At 39.5% G+C, this 16,995-nt stretch overlaps 1 protein-coding gene across 5 annotated transcripts in view; it reads left to right on the top strand.

Annotated features, from left to right (window-relative positions):
- The window catches only part of NFX1 (nuclear transcription factor, X-box binding 1), an 82,262-nt gene that overhangs the window by 35,587 nt on the left and 29,680 nt on the right, over window positions 1-16,995 (top strand). For all 5 annotated transcript variants that reach the window (XR_013829040.1, XM_079926161.1, XM_079926163.1 and 2 more), the window contains 4 exons: window positions 3,710-3,809; window positions 3,893-4,110; window positions 9,490-9,587; window positions 13,453-13,483. Coding sequence is in view for 4 of the 5 variants with exons in the window: in XM_079926161.1 (XP_079782287.1) it covers window positions 3,710-3,809; window positions 3,893-4,110; window positions 9,490-9,587; window positions 13,453-13,483 (447 nt within the window). In the remaining variant the exon portion in view is untranslated. The remainder of the gene's footprint in view (window positions 1-3,709; window positions 3,810-3,892; window positions 4,111-9,489; window positions 9,588-13,452; window positions 13,484-16,995) is intronic.

Raw genomic sequence — 16,995 nt, 5'->3', positions numbered from 1 at the left:
AGAAATACCCCTATGGGCTTCCCTGGTGGCGCAGTGGTTGAGAGTCCGCCTGCCGATGCAGGGGACGCGGGTTCGTGCCCCAGTCTGGGAGGATCCCATATGCCGCGGAGCGGCTGGGCCCGTGAGCCATGGCCGCTGAGCCTGCGCGTCCGGAGCCTGTGCTCCGCAACGGGAGAGGCCACAGCAGTGAGAGGCCTGCATACTGCAAAAAAAAAAAAAGAAAAGAAAAGAAAAGAAAAAAATACCCCTATGAAGTGTTTTGTGCTGTGCACTATAAGGATTTTATATAGGGAATTGTGCCATATACTATTCAGTATTCTGTTTATGGGTCCTCTTGGAAGAAAGTCTTGTCTGGTCTTGGTTCCAAGAATAGTTGTTTTTCCTCAAAGACTATATCTTAGGAAGCTGGTATAACTGACCTAATGTTCGTCTTTATAGTGTGTACTTTTTAGCTGTGATTCATTCTCTATCCTTACCATTGTTTTTCTTTTTCTTTTCACATCTTTTAATTTACATTCTCTAGATATATCTCATATATCCTTATATGCTGCCTCAAATCCATTTTGAGATAAGGCAGGAGTTAAGTATATATTGGCAGTTTGGTTTTAGCAGTGTAGATTGTAGTGTGGGAGAGTCCCTTTGATTTGGACCATTTTTAGCTTTTGATACATATTGGGCTGAATCACACTTTTTTGTCAGATTTGTATGGATCCCAGTCTCTTCCTTTTTGTTTTTGTGTACGTAGCTGATTTTTCAAACCCAGTTGAAGACTTTTTGTTTGTCTATATTAAATATCTAGCAAAGCATTTTGGCCATCCATGCAGTTTATTTATCTTCTTGAATTGTAATTCTCCTAAGATCGCTTTCAGCCTTATCTGGAGATTTAATAAGCATTCCTTCTGGGTCTTCATTCACATGTTGGTAAAAATGCTGAACAGGTTCAGGCTGGCAACAGAGACCTTTCTGCAGACTGTCTTTGGTTCCTTAATACTCTTTAACCAGCAGTGACTCCACCCAACTCTTCTGTCATCAGCTCATATTTCTGTCTCTTGTGCCTAAGCATAGTAGAGTTTTTAGTGTTGTACTCAGATTATTTCCTGATTGATCAGGGGCTCTACTTTTGATTTTATTGTCACAATTTTCTTTTCTTTTCTTTCTTTCTTTTTTTTTTTTTTGAGATCTACATGCTTAATTTTTTTGTATTAAAGTATAGTTGATTTACAATGTTGCGTTAATTTCTGCCGTATAGCAAAGTAACTCAGTTTTACATATATATACATTCTTTTTTTATATTTTCCATTATGGTTTATCCCAGGACATTGAATATAGTTCCCTGTGCTATATAGTAGGACCTGTTGTCCATCCATTCTATATGTAACAGTTTACATCTACTAACCCTAAACTGCCAGTCCATCCCTCCCCCACCCCCCCTTTCTTGGCAACCACAAGTCTGTTCTCTATGTCTGTGAGTCTGTTTCTGTTTTATAGATAAGTTCATTTGTGTCATATTTTATTTATTTTAATTTAATTTTATTTTATTTTTGGCGACATTGGGTCTTCATTGCTACATGCGGGCTTTCTCCAGTTGCGGCGAGCGGGGGCTACTCTTCGTTGCGTTGCTTGGACTCTAGGCATGTGGGCTTCAGTAGTTGTGGCTCGCAGGCTCCAGAGCGCAGGCTCAGTAGTTGTGGCACGCAGGCTTGGTTGCTCCGCGGCATATGGGATCTTCCCGGACAAGGGCTTGAACCCGTTTCTCCTGCATTGGCAGGTGGATTCTTAACCACTGCACCACCAGGGAAGCCCTGTGTCACATTTTAGATTCTACATATAAGTGGTATCATATGGTATTTGTCTTTCTGTTTCTGATTTTACTTAGTATGATAATCTCTAGGTGCATCCACGTTGCTGCAAATGACATTATTTTGTTCTTTTTTATGGCTGAGTAGTATTCCATTGTATATATGTGCCACATCTTTATCCATTCATCTGTGGATGGACATTTAGGTTGTTTCCATGTCTTGGCTATTGTGAATAGTGCTACTGTGAACATAGGGGTGCATGTATCTTTTTGACTTACAGTTTTGTCCAGATATATGCCCAGGAATGGGATTGCTGGATCATATGGTAATTCTATTTTTAGGTTTCTGAGGAACCTCCATACTGTTTTCCATAGTGGCTGTACCAATTTACATTCCCACCAACAGTATAAGAGAGTTCCCTTTTCTCCACACCCTCTCCAGCATTTGTTACTTGCAGACTTTTTGCCTCGAGGTATTCTTTAGTTTGCTTTTTGATTTCCTCATTGACCCATTGGTTTTTTGGTAGCATGTTGTTTAGTCTTCATGTAATCGTTTTTTTCTCATTTCTTTTCCCTTGGTTGATTTCTAGTTTCATGCCATTGTGGTCAGAGAAGATGCTTGAAATAGTTTCTATACTCTTAAATTTGTTGAGGTTTGTTTTGTGCCTTAGTATGTGGCCAATCCTAGAGAATGTTCCATGTGTACTTGAAAAGAATTTATTGTCATAGTTTTCTGACCCTTGATTCTTTGGTTCACAGCTGTCCTATGTCTCTGAAAAAAAGCCTCTGCTCTATTTGAGCAGAAACTTAGCAAAGAAAAGCCTGCTTGCAGAAGCTCTCAGTTGCTAGTGTTTGTTTACCAGTTTGTTGATTCCACCAATATTAATTGTATTTCCTGCACCTGTATTAATTCTTCTAATAAGTCTTTATTGATAATGAGTTTTAGAACAGGGGATGGAACTGCACATGTATTTACTGGAAGAGTAAATGTATATTTTAAAAATCAAGAGTCTTGGTTAATGTCTTTATTGACAAAAAGTTTTCATTATAAACTGAAAATGTAAAGTGGCCCTTATCAGAAAAATTATCTAAGTTGATGAAAATTAGTCCTTACCAGACTTTGTTACATATTAGTCAGAAACTTTTTTTTTTTAGTTTGCTTTAGAAACTAACTCCTTAAATATAACACATGCTTATTGCTGATCTCAAGAAATAAAGTAACCCATTATTTCTTCAACCCATAGAAAAAATCTATAGATATTAGACTGGGTTCTCTATGCAGTAAATAAAAGTCTCAAGTTATTTGAAACACTTTTTACTCATTGTCAGTACTCAAACATGATTACTTCAAATTTAACAGTAGTAGAATACAAATTAATAAGGATTTTATATTGTGCCTATTTTTAAATTTCTTTTTAGCATCAGAGACTTTTTCCAGGCATTTTATGTGAACCCCAAGATATGAAGTATTAAATATCTGCTGCTTGGTTGAAGTGAGGATGGAATCCAGTTATCAACTCCTCCATAACTACCACCAGTTTAGCTTCCATCTCTTGCAACATCTCCGCAGTACCCCAGAAAGCCTCACAATCCATGGTTTTCAACCATGGCATTATGGACCAGAGAGTAGTCTTTTACTTTAAAGGATTGCTTCACTTTAATGCTCATGTTGAGGTGTGCTGCAGGGGCACCATGAGATATGGACAGAGTCTACCAAGGCCTTTTTAATTCTTTTTCTGTGGTGAAGCTCTTAAGTGGGGCTTAGAGCTGCTGTATAAGCCACATTTATTTCTGCATCAGGTCTAATCAACACTAGTGAATAGCATTTTGTGTTTTCTTATAGATTGTCTAGAATATTTTAAACACCTGTACAGATTACTAATCTTTTGTTTCTGAAATTCTGTTCTCAAGTATGCTACTGTGGCAGCACCTCCCGAGACGTGTTATGTGGAACAGACGTAGGAAAGTCTGATGGATTTGGGGACTTCGGCTGTTTAAAGATATGTGGCAAGTAAGGTTTGATGTTTTCCTCAGTTAGAATAAAGCTGTATTTTGTGCAACAATTATGTAATAGTCTGTTGTTTTTCTTAACAGGGACTTGAAATGTGGGAACCACATGTGTTCACAGGTGTGCCACCCTCAGCCCTGCCAGCCATGCCCACGGCTCCCCCAGCTGGTGCGCTGTTGCCCTTGTGGGCAAACCCCTCTCAGCCAATTGCTAGAACTTGGAAGTAGCAGTCGGAAAACATGCATGGATCCTGTCCCTTCATGTGGAAAAGTGTGCGGCAAGCCTCTGCCTTGTGGTTCCTTAGGTAATTAGTAGGCATAAAGTTGTCTTTAAAAATATGAATGTAAATTTTTGGCAGCAATGGCTACTTAAACAAAATAGTACATAATTCTAGTTACAATATCAGAGGTTTTTCTAAATATTATGATCAAATTTATGTGGGTACTTTTTCTTTCCTCCTCAGATTATACTTCTGAAAACTCACATTTGCCCAAACAATCTCTCTTTCTAATCCAGGTATTTTATTGCCGACTCAGGACAGTTGTGGTTAGATACTATTTTGTGGGGGAGTGGGCACTGGGGTGTTTATGATTTCTCTTAGCAGCCTACACTAGTATGAATGCCAGGTATCGTTTTACTAATTTAGGGTTCAACAGGTGTTTAGAAGCATTTTCATATAATAGAAACATCTTAAAATAACGGAGTGAGGTGTTTAAGAACTGAAATTTTAAGTACACTTAAACTTCATTCATTTGAACCACTCAAGAAATGTCTTTCTCTACAGCTAGGTTTCCCATATAGCTGAGGCTAACACCTCCTGAGCATCATTTTGGAGGGACATTTTTCTAAAATTTACATTCCCTTCTTTCTTTAAACAGAGGATACTGAAGACAATTTCTTTCCCCTTATTTGACCCAGAGTCATCATTTCCCTGAACCTCAGTTATTGTATTATGCTGAATACACTGATTTCCTCTGGGCTTGCTGGGGTTTCTCAGGCGATTTCCCCATAGCAGTGTACAGTTTGAATTGTTTTATTTATTTGTTGAAGCTTTTGGTTGGTTTTTTTCTTATGAATGCTTTCAGTATGCCTATGTGCCTACCTTTAGTGACTCTCCCTTTCTTCTGACTTGGGGCTTCTGATTACTTGGATATAGAAACCAGAAAACATTTGTTGGGATTAGCTATAGAGTAATAGTCTGAGCTTCTGACAGAGACTTTTTGAGGCAGTCCTTGGGATATGGATATGTACAGTTTTTGCAGTGACTTGGCAGCTTCTCTCCTGAGTGAGTGTTCAAAGGCTGTGTGTTTAGAAAAATGAAATTGGGCAAGTGAGTCTGAATAAGAGATGTGTTCCTATAACTAACTGTGATAAAGATAGAATCTTTAGGTTTGGTTTTGCATTTTTCCAAAAAGAGAGATTTCACATTTCTTCCAAGCACCCTACCTAATTCCTTTTCTCAATCTGACTTTAAAATTATGTATAGAGAAGAAATGCCCTCTTCTCATATTTTAATACATTTCAACCTCATCAGGAAAATCAGTTGTCTGTTGCTTCTCTGTGTCTACTGTGAAAATGTATCTTCAGATAAGCCCTGTGAAATAGAGATCAGATGACTTCCAAATCAAGAAGGATGATAAAGATCTTCCCTTTTCAGAAAGCACATGGGTCAGTTTTGTAAGAATTTCATATATAATGACCAGAAATCCTACCCAGAGGCTAAGATAGCTTGTTGGCATTGACAGAAAGAGGAAATGTGAAATAGTTAATACAAAGGGACTTGAGCAAGAGAAGGACAGTAACTGTCAGTATGAACAGACCTGGGGGTGGGACAAGACCAGCTCAAGGGACTGAAGAGTAACTGCTATATACCTCAGCAGAGTTTTAATCATGGAACACTTTTAAGGAACTAAGGTGAGTTGGATTGAGAATCTCAAAGAAAAGCCCATGGCTAGTGGTAACAGTGGCTCTCATGTTTATTCAGACCTGGCTTATCTATAGAAAGCTTGTTAGGTCTTAGTATCTCACCCAGTAGGAAATTTCCATCCTAGACACATAGCTTTAGTACAAAAGACTAGGTGGAGTTCTGCTTTCAGGATGGTAGCATGAGGAGCAAAACAAGCAAAGCTGGGGAAGACTATAAAAAAGCAACCATTTAAAGTCTCTGGAAATTGTCCTATGGGCATACATCAAATGAAGAAAATCTACCAGAACTCAGTAAGAACAGCAAGAGTGTGTGTCATTTGAATCACAACCTACTTTCTCCTTCCCCACCCCTTCCCAGCTCAGCTCAACAAAAGCTCCACTCAGGATGGGTGTGCCCAAGAAATTGGGGCTTCATGTACCCTCAGCTCCCAGTCAAGGGTTACTTGCTAGGAGGAGTGGACCACCAGCTTTCCTCCCCGCCACCTCCCCCCAACCCCACCAACTCCAAGTTGAAAAGGCTAAATTTCTGGTAATCACAGCTGACAGGTTGGGGATTCCCTTCCTCCGCACAGCCCACCCATAGATTGGAGGCTGTACTCTAGTCGCAACAGGCAGGAGTACTGGGGCCTCAGTCACCCTCACCCCAGCTCACTTGTAGGAGGAAGGTTTCACAGTGAGAGAAGCAAGCTAAGAAAACTAGAGGCTGCTATCTCACCCAGCACCCATAGTAGTGACTGAGTGACAGGGTGGGGGGAGAAGCAGTCCATAAGGAAAGAGTTCCAAAATATTCCCCAAAGGAACTGACTTTAATTTGAAAGAGAGTGTGGGGAAGTTCAGGCCTAAGGGCCCTTTAGAAAACAATAGCTCCTCTTAATTAAGAGCAACAAGCTAAACTATAGACCAACTGGTTCACCAGAGAGACCCAGGGAAGGAGATAACTAAGAGTAACCATGCTGGGGTCAGAACAAACCTCACAGATTTGCCTCAAAGACTACCTCTGCCCAAATTTTATTGGATCAGACTGCTGAGCAGTTTATGCCCCAGGACATTGTTGAAAATAATAGAGCAATCAGCTAGCAATTAGTGGAGCCTCAGGACTGAGTGTAATACCAAATGAGGCAGACAGCTTAACAGAGAGATCAGGGAAAGAGACAGTCAAAGAGAACCCTGCTAAAGCCATTGTCCTCCCAGGGTGACTGTGCACATGCCCAAGGCTGTGCCATCTAAAGAACAACACCAATGGCTTCATACTATAATAGAAATAGACTTCACTAAAATAGCTTAGCCAAGTCACAAAACAAACAAGTAGACAACAACAAAAAAAACAAGCTGTGGAAAGAGGAAGCAGTATCCAGAGTTGCTGCAAACAATATATTACCAAAAACGTTCAGTTTCCAACAAAAACTACAAAGTATGCAAACAGAAAAAAAACAAAAACAAAAAACCCCACAGGTAACAGTAACTTTCTGTTTCAGTTTTCTGTGAGAGTGACCAATGTCAAATTTAACAGAGACTTCAAGGTAGCCGTTACAAATATATTCAAAGAACTAAAGGAAACCATGCCTGAAGAGGTAAAGGAAGGAAAGTATAAAGGCAATGTTTCATCAAATAGAGAATATCAGTAAAGAGATACAAATTATAAAAAAAGAACCAAATGGAAAATCTGGAGTTTTCCAGTAATTAAAATTTTTAATTCATTAAAGGGACTCAACAGTAAGTTTGAGCTGGCAGAAGAAAGGATCAATAAATATGAAGATAGATCTATAGAGATTATATAATTCAAAGAACATAGAGAAAATGAAGTGAATAAAAATGAACAGCACCTCAAGAGAAATGTGGGACACCTTTAAGCACACAAACGTGTAATGGGAACACCAAGAGAGGAGAAAGGAGCAGACAAATATTCAAAGAAATAATGGTGGGAAACTTCAAATTTATTGAAAGACGTTAATCTACACATCCAAGAAACTCAACAGATTCCAGTAGGATAAATTCAAAGAGATCCACACCTAGGCACATAGTAAAAATGCTGAAAGCCAAAGACAAGGAGAAAATCTTGAAAGCAGCAAGAGAAAAATGACACATTACATACTAGGGAACCACTATAAGATTCACAGCTGACTTCTTATCAGAAACAGTGGAGAACACTGCATCACAACAGGAAGGCAGTGGGATGACCTATTCAAAGTGCTGAAAGAAAAAAGTTACCAACCAAGAATCTTATATCCAGGAAAAGTCTTTCAAAAATGAGAAAAACAGAGTTCTCTGCTAGCAGATGTACTTTACAGTAAATAGTAAAGGGAGGTCTTCAGGCTGATACCAAGTAACCCAGATGTAAATTTAAATCCACAAGAAAAAGCAAAGAGTAAAGGTAATTGCATAATTGTAAAAGAAAGTATAAGTGCATATTTCTTCTTCTTGCAACTGATTTAAAAAGTGATTGTATAAAATAGGCATATAATTGTATTGTTAGACCTACAGTATATAGAAATGTATCTGACAATAACAGCACAAAGGAGGTGGGTGGGATCAAAGTTGTACTGGAGTAAGGAAATGATACCAGATGGTAACTTAGATCTGTAGGAACAAATGAAGAAAACCAGTAATGGTAAATACGATAAATACAACAAGTTATAAATACATACTTGCTCTCCTTTCTTTTCTCAACTTCTTTAATAGGCATAACATATAAAGCAATAATTTTGACATTGTATTGTTGAATTTGTAACACATATAAATGTAATATGTATAAAAATAAAAGCACAAAAGAGGAGAAGAGAAAATAGAGCTATATGGGTGTAAGGCTTCTGTATCTCACTGGAATTAGGTTGGTACAAATCTGAAGTAGATTCTGATAAGATGCATATGATAAGCCCTAGAGCAGCCATTAAGAAGATAACTCAAAACATAATGGAACATGCCATTACCGGGAAAAAATGTTACACTGGAAAATATTCACTTAATGCAAAAGAAAGCAACGAAGGAGAATTAAGTTAACAAAAAAGACATGAGACATAAAGAAAGCTAAAAGTAAAATGGCAGACATAAATCCAACTATATCAATACTAACAGTACTGTCAGTGAATTAAACAAAAACCAGAGATTGTCAAATGAATTTTTAAAAAAGATCCAACTATATGCCATGTTTGGGAAGCAGACTTTAGAGTCAAAGGTACAGTTAGGCTGAAAGTAAAAGGATGGAAAAAATACATCATGTAAACAGCAGCCATTGAGAAAGACTATGGATGATCCCTGATGGGGTCCTTGAAACAGGACTTGTCCTAAAATCTAGTTTAGCAGAATGACTAGCAGGCCACCTATCACCAGATGTTCATAGAACTTAGTGAGATCATGGATGATGGTTTCTGATTACTTACGATCCCCAGGTGATTTTCGGAGTCAAGAGTACTTCAGTAAGTCACCCATGGCTACAATTTTAAGGATATCCGAGTCTAACCTGGAGACTTGAGGTCTAAATAAAGAGTCAGAAGATCTGTTCTTTGACTTAGGCAGAGCATCTTGTGCTCCAGAGCATCTTGCTGTGACTAATGCTGGGGCCTGTCCTTGCTGGAAAAGGCTCAACCTGCCAGATGAAGGGAAGATAGGGGAAGAGGCATTGATAGCATCCTTCTTCCCTCAACTCTGGTGATGGAGTTGCAGGGAACAGAGGTGGAAGACCGTTGTGGCTAGTTAATTTGGGAGTCTGAAAATGAGTAGTTGCAATTTTCATTCCCAGTTCTTTTCATTTTTATTAAAGATTTCATTCATACTTGTGAAAAGCTCTGCCATGAAGGAGACTGTGGACCATGCTCTCGCACATCAGTTATTTCCTGCAGATGCTCTTTCAGAACAAAGGTAAATCCTACAGAATGCTAGAGTTGTTGCCACCAGTGCCTTTTATTTGTTTGTTTGTTTGTTTGTTTATGGCTGCATTGGGTCTTCTTTGCTGTGCGCGGGCTTTCTCTAGTTGCGGCGAGCGGGGGCTACTCTTCGCTGCGGTGCACGGGCTTCTCGTTGCAGTGGCTTCTCTTGTTGCAGGGCATGGGCTCTAGGCACATGGGCTTCAGTAGTTGTGGCGAGCAGGCTCTAGAGCTCAGGCTCAGTAGTTGTGGCGCATGGGCTTAGTTGCTCCACGGCATGCGGGATCTTCCCTGACCAGGGCTCGAACCCGTGTCCCCTGCATGGGCAGGTGGATTCTTAACCACTGTGCCACTGGGGAAGCACCCAATACCTTTTAAATTGGTGATTATGGGAGGGAAGGAATCAAAATAACCTCAGGCTTATTCCTGTTAATACTGTGTATGATTGATTCAATCCAGCCAATGTATACCGACATCTACTGTGGACCAGTTGTAGGATAGGTATGAAGGGGTATGGCACGCAAGGGTCAGAGACCAGTAATAGGCTTAGGGCACATATACAAGTAGCTTGACCAAATACAAGTGTGATAATGCTAGATGCCAGAAGAAAAGAACAATAGCACCGTTGCAAGCAGTTAGCTTACTAAGTTAGAGGGAACACAGTCCACAAGATCGCCCTCACTTCTGACACCCACTGCAGGAGTTCAGACAATTGCTGAATTAGAACAGTCCACATGACCACCCTCACCTCTGATACCAACTACAATCCAGTGGCCCCCAAGGCTACCCTCAAGGTTTGATTATTCTCTAGAAGAACTCACAGAACTCATTGAAAACTGTTATACTCTTGATTACAATTTACTACAGGGAAAGGATACAGATTAAAATCAACCAAAGGAAGAAGCATGTAGGGCAGAATGCAAGAAAGTACCAAATACGAAGCTTCCAGTTGTCCTCTCCCCATGGAGTTGGAACAGCGTTACTTTCTCAGCGCTAGTGTGTGATTGTATGCGTGGGGTATTGCCAACCAAGGAACCTCACCCACCAGAGAGTGCGTGGTCAGTTTTTATTGGGGCTCCATCATGTAGGCATGGTTGACTGCCCATGTAGCTGATCTCAGCCTCCAGTCCCTCCAGAAGTCTACTACCATTGTGTGACCCAAAGCCCATGCCCTAAATCACATCATTGGTCTTTCGGTGTGGCCAGCCTGCACCCTAAGTCATGTTAGACTGTCTGGTGACCCAAGACTCCAGGGAAACAATGACACTCCCATTAGGCATGATATTCCAAGATTATCTCCCAGAAGCCAATGGCAAAGGCCAGACCTCTCTTCAGATAGTGTTAATTTTTCACTATACAACTGTTTTGTCAATCTCTGCTTTCTGCCTGGGACAAACTTCATTGGACTATGTATTATAAAAAGTCGTCTTACCATTTTGGAATTAGTGCCCATTTCTCTGTCTGTAACCAGAAGAGGCAAGAAGCTTTCCTCTGAAGTTTTTAGGTAATCCAACTTGGGGAACATACTGAATGTTGATCTGTCCTGCTCTCTGACGTACTTCTGGTCATTTCAGTGCATATCGGCACCTGTCCCAGCAGAGCACAGGCCTCGGTAGAGACAGAATTCTGAGTAGTTGATTCTATTTGTTAAATACAGCCCAGGGTCTGGGTAGCAGCTGACTTGCAAATGATTCTGAGGGTATTGTCCATAAATTGGGAGCTAGTTTAATAGGTAAGCTTCAGAATTAAAGAAAAACTTGTCAAAGTAGTGCAATTTACATGTGACAAAAGTTGTGTGAGATTGTGTGGGTTTTTTTTCTGAATGAAGTCACAATACATAGGACAGTAAAGGAATTTTGATTGTCAGGTACAGGACCATTTTATGCTTTGTAAATACCAGCTTGAAGACTGTGAGATACTCTGATTTAGTAATCATAAATTTAGTAATGCCTAGAGGTGCTCTTTGTAACCAAGAATTACAAACAGTGTTGGGATACACAGCTGTCAGTTTGCTTGTTTTTCCCCAACAATCCCTTTCTCTGTCTCTGTGCTTTTTTGCTTCTCATTCACTCTCTGTCCTCACTCCCCCTAATAGTGGATCCCATGGCAGTGAGTGTATTATTGAAAAGCTATGTGTAAATTGAATTTTTTTTGCAAATAAAAGTCTTATTCTAAAATTGCTGGAGGAGCTCACTATCAATATGAATTCTGTTAAACAGTTTGACAAAATGAAAGATCTCTTTGAAACACTGATAATCACCTCATTGTTCAGCCAGATTTTTCCTGAAATATCTTTTGTACTGGAATGGGCTTTTCCAGGGAAGTGAGTTTTCTAGATAAATAAAAACTTATTTCTTAAAACTTCAAAAGTTCTTCTCTTTTAATCACTTTGGTAGGAGTCTTTGAGAAATGTTTGCTCTATCTTACTACCTATTAACAAAGAACCCTGTATTTAAGTTTTTATTGGTAATTCATATTTAGTATAGGGATTTATGGGAGTTCTGTCTTTCCCTGCAGGTGTACATACCACTCCAGCATGTCATTTCTTTTTCTTTTTCTTTTTTTTTTCCTCAACTCCAAACAGCCTCACGTTGTGGGGTGGCTGGCGCCTGTCAGGGAGAGTCCCTTCCAGTTCCCTGGAATGAATGCGCTCTGGCAGCTAGCTGCTGGGCACTCAGGGAAGGGGCTGCCTCTGGCCAGGGTCGACCCGGCACGAGCACAGACCCCTAGGCTGGCTTCGCCAAAATTGTCACTGAACACAAGTTAATGCGCCTGACGCACAGTGAGGCCAAACAAATAAAACTTCGGGGTTTGGAGCAGAGAAAGGTTTATCGTAGGGCCAAGCAAGGAGAATGGTGGCTTGTGCTCAAAACCCCCAAACTCCCAGCATTTCCTGTGTACAATCCGGTGTTTGTATTAACTGGAGCACTCAAGCAATTTCATGAGTCACTTTTGCTTTGTATATTTAGAGAGCATATGGGGAATTTTTTCATGTCATAGAACCGAGCCAACTCATTGATTTACCGAAAACATTTTTCTAGCCAAGAAGCTTCAGTTTCTTAGACATCTTCACGTCTGTTATCAACCCCAGCAGCTGCCCCCCTTTTTCAGGATCATTTTCACTGAGAAGAAATGTTTTTATCATTTTGCTTATTTCTGAGTACATAGCAACCTGTCCATGACATCAAAGCCAAATTCGGATGTAGGGCAACCAGCCAGGCTCACTCTCTCCCAAGTGACTGACTCGCCCTTCACACAGCAGCCTCCCCACACATGTTATTCAGGAACATTTTTCAGCAAAATTACATGTGATAGACCTTTGAGGCCATTCACACATGATTGAAACCAGGTAGCAAAACTTTGAATGGCAAAGGACTTCTGTATTCCACTCTGCTACAGTTCAGCTGCATTGCCAGGGATACTTTTGAGCATGTAGAACTGTTTGTTCCTGCATCAGATGGTGCTGATTGTTACATATTTTCAATTCTTGTATCTGCTTTTTATGGCTTTTTCTGTCTGTACCCTTGCCAGACAGTTATTTCTCTTTGCTTTGCATACCTTTAGTAGTCAGTCCTTCTTTCCGTTCAGATTTTATAATACGTAATCTGCTGTGAGTTTGGAGGTCAGACCACAAAGAATGTTATATTTGCATGAAAAGTTATTAGACCTGGGGCCCTGTTGTGAGTAAAGCTTACAGGGACTGGGCAAACGTAGCTCCAGATAGGTGAAGTTGGTGAATAAGTGACTGCCAGAGAAGTACTGGGTATTTGGGGTATGCATGTTACATTTAGCATTATACTGCAGTTGTGTTGTTTCATTTATTCCTAGAGTAGTTACTATTCCCTTTTCTTTCTCCATAGGAGCTTCCGTGTACCAATCTCAAAAGCGAAGGTATGACTGGGAAGGGGCATGAGGTAACTTTCTGGGGTGAAGGTAATTTTTTACATCTTGACAGGGGGATGGGTTATGTGTTTGTCAGAATTCAGTGAAGGTACTTTGTGCATTTAACTGTATGTAACTTTTACCTCAAAAGAAAAAAAAAAAGAACCATAAATTGAATTCTAGTTAGTGAAATGCTGTAAAATACCGGGGAAGTGTATTCATGTATGCAGCTTACTTTGAAAAGCATCCAAAGTTAAGATAAACTGATAGTTGGATGGAAGAATAGAGAGTTATGAGAAAAAGCAACTACTGGTAGAGGCTAGGTAGTGGGCATATATAGATGTTCACTATAAACTCGTTTCAACTTTTTTATATGTTTGAACTTTTTCATAATAAAATGTTGATATGGGAAGGGAAGGTAAATAATATCTAATGAAGCAAACTTTGTAAAAACTGACTCTGATGCTTGATCCCCTTATGGCTTGATAGGACTGTTGGATACCTAGAACAGGGGGACTCAGCCAACCTTTAGGCCTAGAATATTGTTTCTTCCTTTGTCCTTGATCCTGATACTCCACTTTATTATGGTTCTGTCCTTGTTTTACCAACCGTCACGTAGTCTTTGTTTAAGCCACCTTAAAACTGTTTTGGAAAAGTGATGGAAGATAAACTTATACAAAATAAAAGCTCTTAATTCTGGTCAGAAAGAAAGCTGTATTGGTTAAGGTGCTTTTGGCTGCAGGTATCAAAAAACCCAAGGAAAAATGACTTTAGCTCTCAGGAGGTTTACTGTCTCTTATAACAGGAAGTCTGGAGGCAGAACAAGTCCAAGGTTTTAATTACAAACCCAGTGATTCTAGGACTCCAGTCCAGCTTCCTGTGATTTTCTTGGTTTTCCCCTCATGGGTATAAGTTAGCTACAGCACTTTCACGCATTGAGTCATCTCCCAGCAACATCTAAAGAAAAGAAGGAGAGATTATTCTCTTCCTTCTTGAGAGCAAGGAAGACAGTCCTGAAAGACCCTCAGTATGCTTTTTATCACATGTTCCTGCCCAATCCCTTCACTAACAAGGGGAATGGAATTACCATGACAGGCTACACTATTCAGCATTCACTCCTGTAATGGGGGAACACGTGGGTGCCCAATTTCTGAACAAAACTAAGGATCTGTTAGCCTGAGGAAGGTGGAGAATGGCTGAATATCTGCCTCAACTATCTGAATATTTGACATAACCAGAAATATCTTCCTCAAAACAACAGTCAAAATTTTGGTAATTAAAAAATATAATTTGAAAAACTTACTATATTAATACATAATTTTTAATAATTAAAAAATTAATAAAATAGTAAAAAGTAGAAATACACCCTCACCCCATTTTCCCCTCCTAGTTCCATTCCCCTGATAAAACCACATCATTAGTTTGTTGGGTGTGGGTCCAGATCTTTTTCTGTATTCATACAGGTGTATACATGTGCTATTATGGTTCTTACTAAACATACTGGAACTTGTTTTTTTCCCCTAAGTAATATATCAAAGACATTTTTCCATGTCAGTGTGTATAGCTCTCCCTCTTGAGAACATTCTTTATGTGGATATGCCATAGTATAGTTCACCATTGCTCTTTTGTTGGTCATTTAGGTTGTCTCCAATTTTTCCCCATTACAGATAATGCTGTAACCATCTTGTTACTTTTTTAGCTTATGATGAAAATTTTCAATCATATGTGAAAGTACAGAGACTAGTATAGTGAATCCCTATGTACCTATCACCAGTCATCAACAGTTATCAGCATTTTGCCCATCTTCTTTCTTCATCCATACCTCTCTTTCCTATTTTTAATTTTCACTGAAGTACTTTAAAAACAAATCCCAAACGTTATTTCACCGGTAAACACTTCAGCGCCTTCAGCACCTTTATTGAGATAATATTCACAGAACATACAATGAAACATTTTTTTGTTTTGTTTTGTTTTTTCTTTTTTTAATAAATTTATTTACTTTTTGGCTGCGTTGTGTCTTCGTTGCTGTGCACGGGCTTTCTCTAGTTGCGGCGAGCGGGGGCTACTCTTTGTTGTGGTGCGTGGGCTTCTCATTGTGGTGGCCTCTTTGTTGCAGAGCACAGGCTCTAGGCACACACGCTGCAGTAGTTGTGGCATGCGGGCTCAGTAGTTGTGGCTTGCGGGTTCTAGAGCACAGGCTCAGCAGTTGTGGCACACAGGCTTCGTTGCTCCGCGGCATGTGGGGTCCTCCCAGACCAGGGCTCGAACCCGTGTCCCCTGCATTGGCAGGCAGCTTCCCAACCACTGCACCACCAGGGAAGTCCCCAGTGAAACATTTTAAAGTGTACAATTCAGTGGCATTTAGTACCTTCACAGTGTTTTAAAACCATCACCTCTATCAATTCTAAAATGGGTTCATCATCCCAAAAGGAAACCCTTTGTTTACTGAGTTTTCATTCCCCATTCACCCCTCCCCACCAGCCCTGGCAACCACTACTCTGCTTCCTGTCTCTGTGGATTTAATTATTCTGAGTATTTCATATAAATGAAATCATATAATATGTAACCTTTTGTCTCTGGCTTCTTTCATTTAGCATGTTGTTAAGGTTCATCCACCTTGTAGCACGCATCAGTACTTCATTCCTCTTTATGACTGAATAATATTCTGTTGTATATATATACCACAGTTTGTTTATCCATTCATCTGTTGATGGACATTTGGTTTCCTTCTTTTGACTATTGCAACTAGTGCAGCTATGAACATTTGTACACAAGCTTTTATCTGAGAACCTGTTGTAAATTCTTTTGGTTATGTACCTAGAAATGGAATTGCTGGATTATATGTTGGTTATAGGTAGAATTTTTTTAAAAGAACTGCTATATTGTTTTCTACAGTAGCTACACTATTTTACAGTCCCACCAGTAATGTATGAGGGTTTCATTTTCTCCACATCCTCTCCAACACTTGTTATTTTCTGTTTTTTATTGCTACTATTATTATTATCACTGTTATTGCCATCCTCAGTGGGTATGAAATGATAAATCATTGTGGTTTTGATTTGCATTCCCTAATAACTAATGATGTTGGGCATTTTTTCATGTACTTGGCCATTTGTATATCTTCTTTGGAAAAGTCTATTCCTTTACCATTTTTAAATTGGGTTGTCTTTTTGTTATTGAGTTGAAAGAGTTCTTTATATATTTTGGATCCTAGACACTTATGAGATAACTGATCTGCAAATATTTTCTCCCATTATGTTGTTGTCTTTTCTTGATGATGTCCTCTGATGCACAAAAGCTTTAAATTTTGATCAAATTTATTTTTCTTTTGTTGCTTGTGCTTTTGGTGTCCTAGCTACTTTTGAAAGTGTATCTGTAGGAAGCATTACTTAAAATGGAATTGCCACGTAAAGTTTTGATAGATACATATGTACTCCAAAAGTTTATTCTCCCATCCACTAAGTGTGTGTGCCTTTTTCTCCACACCTTCACCTGTTCCATACATTAATCAGTCTTCCTAT

This window comes from Stenella coeruleoalba (genome assembly GCF_951394435.1).
Source record: "Stenella coeruleoalba genome assembly, chromosome: 7".
Taxonomy (NCBI): Eukaryota; Metazoa; Chordata; class Mammalia; order Artiodactyla; family Delphinidae; genus Stenella; species Stenella coeruleoalba.
The sequence above is the reverse complement of the archived record's forward strand: the minus strand, read 5'-3'. Positions and strand labels throughout refer to the sequence as shown.